General features: G+C 36.6%; 1 protein-coding gene across 2 annotated transcripts; it reads right to left on the bottom strand.

Annotated features, from left to right (window-relative positions):
* Window positions 1-4955: 4955 nt before the first annotated feature.
* parvg (parvin, gamma) lies at window positions 4956-13207 on the bottom strand. Of its 2 annotated transcripts, none has more exons than XM_016468929.1 (13): window positions 13014-13207; window positions 11945-12004; window positions 10964-11031; window positions 10664-10766; window positions 9562-9702; window positions 9360-9475; window positions 7782-7837; window positions 7646-7680; window positions 7451-7512; window positions 7300-7368; window positions 6414-6515; window positions 5958-5993; window positions 4956-5395 (listed from the first exon to the last, which is right to left on the bottom strand). In XM_016468929.1, the coding sequence occupies exons 2-13, from the start codon at window positions 11994-11996 to the stop codon at window positions 5363-5365; spliced, it is 873 nt and encodes a 290-aa protein (XP_016324415.1). In that variant the 5' UTR covers window positions 11997-12004; window positions 13014-13207; the 3' UTR covers window positions 4956-5362. The 2 variants fall into 2 exon arrangements, with proteins under 2 accessions (XP_016324415.1, XP_016324414.1); XM_016468928.1 differs by having other exon boundaries at window positions 5958-6030; window positions 13014-13205.
* Window positions 13208-13256: the final 49 nt, after the last annotated feature.

Here is a 13256-nt window from a genome sequence, read left to right as displayed (position 1 = left end):
ACCCAGCTAACAATGTTCTAAGAATGTTTTGCTAACGTTCCCATTAACATGTTATTTCTGCATATTATCTGAACATTCAAAATGTAAAGTTTTTAAAATATTTTTAAAATGTTACTGTTATGTGAACATTAAGGGAATATTCAATTTTATAATTTTCCACACGTTATGTTAATGTTACTTTTGAATGTCCTCTGAACATTCAAGTAGTAACATTTTAAAAAACAGATGAACATTCAACTGATGTTTTAGAAATGAAACATTCCATGAACAATGTATAAATAATGTTTTTGTGCTAACATTTTGGGAACATTATTAAAGACCAAATAACTCTGAACGAATATTCTATTATTATTACTGGAAGAACATTTGTTCATAACTTTAAATGAACCTTGCCAGAACATAAAGTTCTGAAAACTTGAATTGTTAGCTGGGTATCAGCTTCTCATGCCTGTTGAAATTTAGCTAAACTTGAAATAGCCAAGTAGAACATGTTCCTTCATCAACGTGCTTGCTTGTTCTGGAAGAACATTACTGTCAGCCAATCAGATTTCAGATTTCATGAGTGCAGCAGGCACAATGATATTACGCAGCGCCTGAAAATAGTCCCCAGCTAGGTAACTTCCAATAAGCCTATTTTCAGGCGCTGCTTAATATCATTGCGCCTGCTGCACCCATGGTACGGCAGCAAAGTTCCTTGATTATTACGCCGGAATGAGAGTATAGTTCCTAGCCATATCGGCCTAGAAAAATCGCAACTTTTCATTTTCCGTCGGTCTTAGTAAACTATGTAACTACAGAAGAGTCAAGTTTTAAATAGGAAAAATATAGAAACTCTTTGGTCATTTTTGAGCGAGATGCTAATGGTCTAATCAGATTCAATGATCTATGCTAAGCTACAGCTAAAAGTGTTACCGCCAGACCCGGAGATCGGCTGAATGGATTCGAAAACGGTAAAACTCAACTGTTTAACTCTACGGAAGTTGGAAAATGAGCCTATTTTCAAAAATAGTGGAGTGTTCCTTTAATGGGAATGTTCCAAGAACAACAAAAGGAAGGAAAATCTACTTAGCTAATTTCCAGATTTAATCAAAAACAGAACAAGATTGTTCAAGGGTAACTTACTTCACATGCACTGATAGCAGCAAGCTGAAGTCTATAAAACAAGCTCTTCTTTTCAAAAATAGTGGAGTGTTCCTTTAATGGGAATGTTCCAAGAACAACAAAAGGAAGGAAAATCTACTTAGCTAATTTCCAGATTTCATCAAAAACAGAACAAGATTGTTCAAGGGTAACTTACTTCACATGCACTGATAGCAGCAAGCTGAAGTCTATAAAACAAGCTCTTTAGTCTTGGATTCTGCACCAAACTAGTTACAGAGTGTTTTGAGCAATAAGTTTAGAATATGTCTGTTGGAGTCCACAATGCAGTTTTTGGCAGACAGCATCCCAATTACACTCATACAGCAGAACAGTGCCATCGTGGCTGTGGCTTCACCATCTTTGGACTGAAGTAATTGGTGTTTCAGAAACGAGCTCAAGGTGGAGGTGATCAGATGAGATTACGAGACGGAGATGTGATCTCTGGTTTCAGCAGGTGTGAGTTTAATTATGGTGTCAGTTGGCAGGAGGATTGACTGTGATTCATTATCTATTCTAGAGAATATGGAAACTCTGCTGAAGATGTTTGGGCACTGCTAGGCCTGCATGAAATCACTGCCCACAGATTTCTGCAAAATTCACTCATTATTTACAAAGCTTGCACCCTGGTGTATTTGTTTACTAAAAATGTTTGTTAATCTAAGAATGCTTTCAGCTCAGTTTGACATATTTTCCAAAATTAAAACCTTTAAAGCTTTTTTTTCTCTTTGGCCACAATTAGGAAAAATGCACAACCAAAAATGTGAAATTTGCATTTTCTGTGTGGGCTTAGGCATAACATGTCCAGGTCATATTTCACCACAAAAATCAAAAGGAAAAAATAAGAAACAATATTTTACATGAAGAAAATTAAGCATATTGCTAAGACAAATTCAGTTTTTGCACTGCTTTTGCATTGCATGTAATTTTCATAACAGTTAAACACATTTTACCTTCAAATTGCCTTTACCGTAATCCATCAGTACATTTTGCTTTTGAGTTGTTGTTATAATCATTACCAATAAATGATTGTAATTACAATACGGTATTTTTTCTTAATTACAGTAATAATACTAAATAAAATTTAAAATAAGCATAAATGAAAAGCAGTACAATAATTGTTATTGTTTTTTAACTAGGCCTATATATATATATATATGCTTTATGATAACAAGAAGATCATGAACATTAATTATACAAAATATAAGAAATCTAAATTGTTTAAATAAGCTTTGTTTTCTTTAGGCAAAATATAATTTCTTATTTTCCTTTTGACAATATTTGACGTTTTGTGAGAAAATGCCTAGGATCCAGGAGGAGTTTGTATTGAGATTTCTATTTTAAGCGCCACACAAAAACTGCACTAATGGTGACATTTTCTGATTGCTAGTCATACTAAGTGATTTGACTGAACTCGTATCAGGGATCGGCATGCAACGGGTGGGTTTTAAACAACCTTTTGCCACCCTCCAGGAGTCATTATTCAACCTTTAATCAACATGATGTTCTAGGAAACAAGGAAAGTCATCATTCCCATAATTGGATTCTCACTATTATGAAAGCTTGAATTGAAAGCCGAGATTTGCTGTAAGTGATTGCAACTCTCCAGTCACCACTGGAAAACCGGTTCACGTACAATAAACTACAGTGTTTACCTAAAAAGTCCAATGTCGCGCTCCAGTCTCTACATCAACAGTTGCCTTACTGTCAATCTTCACCTGTCTGTACAGCTTTGTGGCTTTTACCTCTCAACAGGTGGTCTGGTAAACACACACAAACACAACTCTCGTCATTGTTTCACACGTGGATACTATGTACAACGTAGCATTATGTTATACTTTGTACAACACAGGAAAAATAAACTTTTAGAAAGTTAACATTTTTGTTTGCCTTGTTCTTACCCACAGTTTGGGTTTCTCAGTGAAGCATTATCTCCAGCAGTGACTCAGACGCCTTTCTTGCTCTAGGCATGAGATGATGAGACATCAGCAGGGGGTTTCAGTCATACGTTGCTGGCATCTTTATTCACTTAAACCAGGGGTGCCCAAACTCGGTCCTGGAGGGCCGGTGTCCTGCAGAGTTTAGCTCCAACCCTAATCAATCACCTGAACCAGCTAATCAAGCTCTTACTCGGCATACTAGAAACTTCCCGGCAGGTGTGTTGAGGCAAGTTGGAGCTAAACTCTGCAGGACACCGGCCCTCCAGGACCGAGTTTGGGCACCCCTGACTTAAACCATACGCCGCCTTCAGTAACCCCCTCATCAATCCCAGAAATCGTCCCACCACTGCAGGTCATTAGATGTTTCGGAGTGGACGCAGAGGGCGAACTGGACAGGGACGGATATTTTGTGTCCCACAGGCCAATAATCAGAGCGCTGTAGAGTTCTAGACGGGGTGTCGTCTGGTCACTCGGGGTCATTACATAGGCTGCTTTTGAAGTTAATAATGTGAGAATTTCCAGACATTCTGTCCGTCTGTCTGTCCAAGCCACCTACACATCTCTATTGCAATCTGCTTTCTTACCGCTCACCGTCCTACAGATTTCATTCATTTTTATGACAATAACACCCACGGCAAGGGATAAGAAAGGCTGAAAAATTGCTGTTATGAATATAAACTAATAACAAACGGGCGTTAGGATGAAAAATGTCAGCCTCTTATACGTCTTCTGCTCAGTAACAGCAATGGTAAAAAATTACCCCAGGGCAATTCAGCCATCAGAGCATCCATCCACCCGCACCTCGAATCCCGGCCCATTCGCTGAGAGGAGACTCTCTTAAACCACCCATAATGCTTTTGCCATTTAGATTAAATGGAAGTCATTCACCGTATCCAATTTGAGAAAACACACATTAAGGAATTAAATTATGGGGGTGGATGGAGAGTAGTCTCAGTGAGAGATGCCCTTTACTGTTGACGTCAAGAATATGAGCTCGAGTTTCTCCAAAGTTTAAAAATAATGGAGGAGACTCTCTTAAACCACCCATAATGCTTTTGCCATTTAGATTAAATGGAAGTCATTCAACGTATCCAATTTGAGAAAACACACATTAAGGAAATTAAATTATGGGGGTGGATGGAGAGTAGTCTCAGTGAGAGATGCCCTTTACTGTTGACGTCAAGAATATGAGCTCGAGTTTCTCCAAAGTTTAAAAATAATGTGTTTGTAGTGTAACTGAAATTTGTTCACACGCTGACCAATATTTAACAATATATTTATGATTTTAGCAAAGGTGTATAACTAACGAGCTATGGAAAAGTACATTTTAGCTCAGGATTTTAACTGAAAAACAACTAACTTTCCTGAGGTAAATGTATCGTCACGTCACATTTTGTTCCCAAGCGGTTTAATTGACATCTTTTCGCGGTTAAAACACCGATTAGGCGAATACATGAGAGTTTACACGTTTCAGTATGCTGTACTGCATCTTTTAACATAACTTATGATGTTCATTCATGTTTTTCATAACTAGTAGAGGAGGAAGAGATGATCGGTTCACGCGCGCTCCTTACTTCTGCTTCCGCTTGAACTGAAGCATTACAGCGATCTGTCACACGACACTAAAGAGCGTCGAAATGAGTTTGAATAAATTACTAATTTTATAGCTTAGAATAAGGTTTATTTAAATAAATAGTTTTTTTGCGCATTAATTTCTCCACAAACGGTTCTTCAGACTCAAAGTAATAGAGCGCGTCACACAGGCGCACACACACACACACACACACACACAGTCGAGAAGTCTATTAAAGAAAAAGTGACATCGTTTCAGAGCTGCTATATATGCCACTTTTTATTTTAAAACAAGTTGCAAGTCAGCAGAAAACTGTTGAGCGATACATTAAGACTAATGCACATCTGTCCAAAAGAAAAAAAAACATGGAAAGTAGAAGAGTGAAAAGATTACATTAAATTGAAGCTGTCAGCATCCAAAAGCAATTTCCATGATGAGATGAGTGGCCATGCCCTCTCATTTTCTCTCTGAAGCCTCTTCAATGGTTCAGAGACACTCTGTAGCCTACAATTGCTTCTAATGTGTTCTAACACTCTGAGTGCCAAAGTAATCTGACTGTCAACTCTGTGCCCTGATTTTTAGTCAGAAGAAAGATGCACATTTACAGTGAATTTGATTATTTAAAGCATTCTGAAAGGTTGTATTGAATTGAAAGGTCTGGAGTGGCTAGATTATTTGTTTTTGTGCCTATTGAATAAGTAATACAGCACTTTCACAGTGGCTGGAACATCTTGGGAAACAATATCTGTGAGAAACATGAGAAATGGGCTTATTATTGAATGAACAACCAGACAGATCAGCAATCAATGCTAACAGCTATTCTACTAAAGTAGTACACAAGAACAGCTTAAATATTGATTTTAGTTCCAGCAGTAGCGCACATATGCTTTATGAAGTGTTAACTGCATTGTGAACAAATAAATTCAAGATGGAAGATGAAGTGAGAGAATTCTTGATTATAAATAAGAATTGAAAATGACAAGTAATGAGTATTTGTTTGAATATGAAAATAAATGGAGTTTGATTAAACCATTCAGTTTAATTTAAAACAGACAATTTTACCCTATATACACTAGTCAACATTTGAAGTGGATCAAACCTTTCATCAAACTTGTCCTAAAACCTAAAACGTGATCTTGTCTTAGGACAACTTGATGAATTTTTGAGACACTTCAAATGTTGACTACTATATATCAAACCGATGGCAGGAAAATTATGCTGCCTAATAAGATTTGAGTTTCTCAAGTGGTTTTGTTTACAATGTACACACTCGACAGCAAGGGTTTGGATTGTCCAAAAATAATTACCTTGAGGGTCGACTGACTGAACAGGAAGTCCTCGGTCTATGAGAATATCCAATGCAAGTGTCACATTATGAAGCTGCATAGGTGAATAATCAACAATGACAAAAAGACCAAACTTTTTTTTAAACAAATAACTAAATGTAATGTAAACCCGCAACACTGCATATTCTCTGGTAACCGTGAGATCATTAGTTTTGATTTCTGTCTTTTGCATTACCCTCGGTTTCTTAACATGCCTTATGCTGCTGTTCTGTCATATCCACAGTCATCCTAAGAGACGTTAATTATACAATGGCGAGACATTTCCTGGAGGTGCTTGTGAAGTTACACTGATGTAAAATCCTATAAGCCTGGATTAAATAGTGCTTATTGTTGTAAAGCGAAATGGAGCTCACTAACAACATGGTTTTCTTGTTTCGATGCAAATGCAAAACTCTAAATATTTTCTCAGGTTCTCACCATTTCTGAGCTCCCGACAGGACAAAGGAAGAACTCACAGAGTGGAATGAAGAAGCCCTCCAACTGACCGATCAACAAGAGCAGAATCACTCCATCTGCAAACTAACAAAATCACATTATAAAATCATAAACATAAAACATGACATCAAAAACAAGCCCATTAAGGGCTTATATCGTTAAAAAATATTTTTGTGATCATTTTAATTCTAAAAAATCCATTCCGTTGTCCTCTCGCATCAAAACCCACCGACATATTTGGTTACAACTATTTAGGACTGATTTCACTTGTAAACAGTGCTTGCTTGATCTGTGCATATTTCATCTGAATCAGGAGAGAATCACATCTTAATGATGTGTTTGTTTATTAGAAACATGCAGCTTTTGGCTTCACAAGACATTAATTGATGGACTGGAGTTCTATGGATTACTTGTGGATTATTGTGATGTTTTTATCAGCTGTTTGGACTCTCCTTCTGACGGCACCCATTCACTGTAGAGCATCCATTGGTGAGCAAATGATGTAATGCTACATTTCTCAAAATCTGATGAAGAAACAAACTCATCTACATCTTGGATAGCTTGAGAGTAATACATTTTTAGCATGTTTTCATTTTTGGGGTGAAATATTCCTTGAAGTATGTGAGCTTCACCCAACTCATTCTGAAGGCACCCATTCACTGCAGAGGATCCATTGGTGAGTGATGTAATTAACCATTTCTCCAAATCTGATGAAGAAACAAACTCATCTACATCTTGGATGGCCTAAGGCTAAGTACATTTTCAGCAAATTTATATTTTTGGGTGAACTATTTCTTTTACTTCTAAGTTGACCTCCAGAAAAAAAAAAAAATTGCAACATGAGGCCTTTAAACTAGGGTTTGCACACCTGTTTGTCAAGGTCGGTCACGTTCAGTCCCAGAGATGACATGTTCTTATTCACAAAGTGCAAAATGGCCTGTAGGAAAGAAAACTTAATGAAGCTGTGGAAGATGTGTGTCAAAGGCTACATTTAGAGATGTGTCGAAGTGGATCCCAACCTTTTTCACGGTCTCAATTTTGTGAGCCTCCAGCTTGAAGAGCTCATCAATGGGACAGTCCTCTGCAAAGACAGTGCAAGAGAGAGATTAAGAAGCAAACGCTTTCTTCTTTATACGCCTCCACTATCTGAAAGTTAATGATGCTTATAAATATGGAAATGAAAAAGCTCAGAGTTCAGCCTCCGTTTGACTCACTGTTAGATTCTCTCTCTAGCGCTTCAATGGAATTACTGCGGAGACACACAGCAGATCATGAAAACACTGGTTTGGACAGTGTCAGAGATTCAAAGTGCAGTTAAATGTTTAACAGGGAAGGAGGATCTTCACAGACCTTTGAAATGTGATGAATTCTGTCTGCTTGTCTGCCTTGATGCCACTTTTTGTGACCTGTTTAACAAATTCGATTTTAATGAATGCTGACAGTATGAATATTTAACTTCTGTAATGTAATTTAACTGCTCAGTGAATATTCAAAATGAATAATGTGGGACTTGATTCCATTTGGATCTGATTGGATGATGGATATTAGGCTCCTATCATTTTAGATAAATTACATTTTTCTCTGGATATGCAGGTTTGATTACATGAGCAGAAAAACATAAGCAGATTTTTTTTCCTTTTAATAAAATGCATATTATTTTTTCAAATAATATGCAATGTGAACTGTGAGAAAATTATATAATTTTTTCGTTATAATATGCATATTGATTTTTCAGATAATAAATTGTGAAAAAGTTATGACATCGTTTTTTCATTATAATTTTTCAAATAATATGCAATGATTGTGGTAAACAAATTAAGCAATTTTTCATTATAATATGCAGATGAATTTATTTGTTCAAATATTTTGCAGTGATAAATTGTGAAATATTACGAAAAAAATATTATCATTATTTTTTTCAAAAAAATATGGAATGATGAATTGGCAAAAATTAGACATATTTTTTTCTTTTTAATACACATATTGATTTTTTAGAAATATGCATTGATGAATTGTGAAAAAAAATATGAAATCAATGTTTTCATTATGATATGCATAGTAATTTTTTAAATAATATGCAGTGATAAATTGTGAGAAATAATGAAAACAACTGTTCATTATAATATGTATATTCATTTTTCAAAAAAATATGCAGTAATGAGTTGTGAAAAATTATAAAAACAATTGGTCAATATAATATGCATATTCTTTTTTAAATTCATGTTAATTTTTCAAATAATATGCAGTAACAAACAATGAAATGTTATGAAAACATGCAGTCATTTTTTTCATTATAATATGCGTATTTTTTTTTCAAATATGCAATGACGAATTGAGAAAATACATGAAATAATTGCTCTTTACAATATGCATATTCATTTTTGAAATAATATGTTGTTTGTCATTTCTCCGATCACAAATGCAGACATGGTTTTATGTTTACTCGGCGCGATGCAACGTGTAAAAAGACAGTATAAGTCATTATAATCCGTAATTATGTCCCCACTGGATGCAACGAATGCCTCGTTCATAATGGGTTTTAATGTTTTTGTGTCGTCGCTCCGGCCGGACAGCGCATCACAATATGGTAAGGGGAGCAACATTTCCGTCACATGATTGAGGTATTCGGCCAATCACAACGCACTGGATAGCTGGCCAATCAGAGCACACCTCACTTTTCAGACCGATGAGCTTTGTAAAAATCAACGCGTTTCAGAAAGGCGGGGCATAGAGGAGAAACAATAATGTACAGTATGTGGAAAATAATGTGTTTTTTGAACGTTAAACCGCATAAACATATTTCATTACACCAAATACACAAAATAATGTTCTTTTTAGCAACATCATATGACCCCTTTAATATACGGCTGGTGTATTTTTGAAACATTTAGTTTACACATTCAAATAATTTCAATATTAATCACTCACCTCACACTGGATGACCTCCATGCTGACGTTTACGGGCAGGACCAGATCGGGTTGGAAACGCCTCGCCATAGCAACCAGAAGATGCAATGTAGCCAACAGGTCTCTGCTGTGAATGACTGACAGATTTGGGTGGGAGAACAGTGGGCATATGCTTATAAATATGTAAATAGGTCAGTGACAATAGCTGATCTGATTGGCTTACGTTTAACATTCCATTTGGCCATTTCCTCATTCATCTCTAAGGTCTCGTTGAGAGCTGTCAGGATCACCTCTAGTTTCCGTATCTGTGCGTCAGTGCTCAACACGATCTCCTCTACATGTAACTGAACACCTGCTAACCTGCCTGAGATCAAAACATACACGGGCGTGACAACGTGATTGTATAGAGGGTGACCTTTCACCTCAAAAAAGTCTGAATTTTTATGACAATTCAACAATAGTTTACCAAAAAATGAAAATTTGCTGAGAATTTACTCACCCTCAGGCCATCCAAGATGTAGATGAGTTTGTTTCTTCATCAGAACAGATTTAGAGAAATGTAGCATTACATCAATTGCTCACCAATGGATCCTCTGCAGTGAATGGGTGCCGTCAGAATAAGAGTCCAAACAGCTAATAAAAACATCACAATAATACACGAGTAATCCACACCACTCCAGTCCATCAATTAATGTCTTGTGAAGTGAAAAGTTCCATCAAGATGTTTTTAACTTCAAACTATTGCTTCCTAAAAACTATAATACGAGTCCTTTGATATTGCTTTCTTCAGTGAAAAAGTCATCTTGTCTGAATCAGGAGAGAAATATGCACAGATCAAGCACTGTTTACAAGCCAAAACAGTTCTTAATAAATATGTGGGTGGATTTTGATGTGAGAGGACAACAGGAGTTGGACTTTTTTTCACTGGAGGAAGTGTTATTGTGGATTATGGACTCACAGAAGCGACAGTTTAAAGTTATGTATTTCTTTATTAGAAACACGCAGCTTTTCCCTTTACAAGACGTTAATTGATGGACTGGAGTCACGTGGATTACTTGTGGATTATTGTGATGTTTTTATCAGCTGTTTGGACTCTCATTCTGACGGCACCCATTCACTGCAGGGGATCCATTGGTGAGCAAATGATGTAATGCTACATTTCTCAAAATCTGATGAAGAAACAAACTCATCTACATCTTGGATAGCTTGAGAGTAATACATTTTTAGCATGTTTTCATTTTTGGGGTGAAATATTCCTTGAATTATGTGAGCTTCACCCAATAATGTGCATGTTAATAATTTTGTTGCTTTGACATGATTCTTACGTAACAGGTGATGAAAGACGAGTCCATCATAGAGGTCTTCCTCCAGAGTTCGCACCACAATGTGTTCAGCTTTCAGAGTTTTGTTGATCCATTCCACCAAAACCTGCCACAAAGCACCAGAGAAAATCCACAGATATTCAGACCCTCCTCAGGAAATTATGTTCTCCCTGAGATCACTTGGTTAGTTAGTAGAGCCAATTAGTAGACATTTTTAATAACTCAAACCAGAAATCTCCCGGTTATCAAACCTGAGCATTAGCTATATGCAACACCACCCTAAAAACTTGTTAAGTATCTCACCTCTTTTAGTTTGTTGAGTTTGGGGTCTTCTAAAGATGTCGGCTGAATGATCATTCTTCTCTCTCCTCCTTAAAACCAACAATAAAACGTCATTTGCCACGTTATCAGGATCAGGATGCTTATTTGCTTTCAGCTATGGGTCTGTCCATCATAAAAGAGTATGACTCCATACTAATTCACATACTATACTTGCTATATAGTATAGAAGATTAGGATTAGTGTGTCCTGAATCAATTGTACATTTTTTATGTAAAAAAATCTAATGTAATATTATAATGTAATATTAATAGAAAATTAATTTAAAGGAGCTGCATGCCATTTCAGATGTTTAGCCTTAATTAGACACAACCTCTCCAAAAACCACACCCTCCAAAGACCTCCAATCTAATGTCAGCAACCTCATACTTGTAAAAGACATGGACAGAAAACATTTTCTGATTGGCTTCTCACTGTTTAAAGTACATATGTTCTGAATGTATGCCTAATTCTACTAAACATATTATTATTATTAAAATATTAATATTACATCAAAAAATTAGGGCTGTAATTATTTCCCGTTCATTCATTATACTGGAAATGGGAGGTCAAGTTGAGTGCATTGCATTGTGGGATATACTGTTCTGTTTAGTGTGCTCTAGTTGTATTACTACACATAAAGGCATATCTAGAAGGGTATTCCATGCATATAGAACATTTGCATTTTGTGCACAATAGGCCTATATACTGCATAAAAAAATTAAATAGTAGCTAGTACTAAGACTAGTGTGGTTTCAAACATACATTTTAGTGATATACAGTATGTTAGGTAATAAGAACAATTAAGATATTTTTATATATTGTCCCAAAACTAGTGTACATACTGTAGCCAAACGTCTGTTCTTTCCCATTATTAGCGAAGTACATAAGTAGCTACACAGTAGAAGAATGTAATTGGGATGCACAGTCCTAACATTGTCATATGATGATGTGATGATCGCTCACCCTGAGCACTGCCGAATTCGCCCTTTTCCTCTTCAGCTCCACAGTCTGCCATTCTTTTGACTGTTTCAAAACATAGTTTTTGTCAAAAAGTGAACTTTATTAATAGTTTCACTCAGCAGGCATTTGATTTCTAGCGCTTCTGTTTGAAAACCAAGTGATGTTCGAGTTCTGTCTGCGTGTTTGTGTCCTGAGGGAATTTCAAGGGCGCGATTCATCTCGAGGTTTTGTTTTCGAATGGACATTTTTATGGATATGATTAAGTACGGCGAACCGAAGCCGACTTTAAACGTCAAAACACAAGGACGGAGAATCTCCACAACACACAGCAGACGTCTGCGGGAGTCGGCACTGATCTGAACGGAGGAGAACACACGGAGCTCCGAGATTTCTGCCTTCCTGCATCACGCACACCAGCCCACATTGACATAACACAGACTGACGGGCAAAACATAAAGCTCTCTGACAACAAAAACATGCTGCGGGAGAGAAAAACAAGATGGAAAGAAACGTCTCAAATCTCAGCCTTCTCTTCCTCTTTAGAGCAATAGTTGGCCCAGAAATGAAAAGTCTGGCATTTCAAAAATATATCTACAGTATGGAACACAAAATGTAATGGTGACCATGTCCTTCAAGCTCCACAAAGCACATAAAGGCATCATAATTCTCATTTTAGAGTAAACTATTGCTTTAAATGTGTAGCAATGAGGTAAAATTGAGAGCAAACTGAAACTTCACAGATGTCTCCTCAGGAAAAAAAGTGAGTAGGCCTACTACTTTTACCTGTAGAGTTTAAGAAACGATCTCAATAATGTCTCAAACTATGCTCAGATATCAAAAATATCTTAATATAGGCTTCTTCAAAGACCAAATTATATGAAATATGCTATCCAGATTAGCTTTACAATTAATGTTCATTAACAGTTGTATCAATTTTGATTCTCCAAAGCAATTCTAGGAGAAACATCTGAGACAAAGGCGTGATTGAACCTAATAGAGAAATCCATGAAGTCTACTGAGATGCTATGAAAGAGCAATACAGTACAGTCATGTTTGCTGTCAAAACTTTCACCTCAGCTCTCGCCACACGTCTGGAGAAATCCTTCTTTCAGATGAAATGTCGTCCAAACAGTCCTGTCACCTTTCCTACAAGGATCGAGTAACTTCTACAACACAACCAACCATCTTTCTGAATCGACTAAAAACAAGAACTCATATACGGGTGAGGCCTGTTTCAAACACCAGCCAGGAAGTGGTAAGGCACCACTTCCTCTTTTGTTCTATTTTGTAGAAGCACAAATCATGTTCTAAACTG

Source organism: Sinocyclocheilus anshuiensis, unplaced genomic scaffold, assembly GCF_001515605.1.
Source record: "Sinocyclocheilus anshuiensis isolate Anshui unplaced genomic scaffold, SAMN03320099.WGS_v1.1 scaffold941, whole genome shotgun sequence".
NCBI classification, from domain to species: domain Eukaryota; kingdom Metazoa; phylum Chordata; class Actinopteri; order Cypriniformes; family Cyprinidae; genus Sinocyclocheilus; species Sinocyclocheilus anshuiensis.
Note: the sequence above shows the minus strand (reverse complement) of the source record. Positions and strands in the feature narration are given on the sequence as shown.

What these genes read in the sequence shown, in the direction of transcription:
- parvg (XM_016468928.1), bottom strand. Translation starts at nt 11,996, where the DNA reads ATGGCAGACTGTGGAGCTGAAGAGGAAAAGGGCGAATTCGGCAGTGCT. An exon ending in TGGAGGTCATCCAGTGTGAG is followed by an intron (nt 7,838 to 9,359) that starts GTGAGTGATTAA and finishes TTTGTTAAACAG; the next exon opens with GTCACAAAAAGTGGCATCAA. An exon ending in AAATTGAGACCGTGAAAAAG is followed by an intron (nt 7,369 to 7,450) that starts GTTGGGATCCAC and finishes TCTTTCCTACAG; the next exon opens with GCCATTTTGCACTTTGTGAA.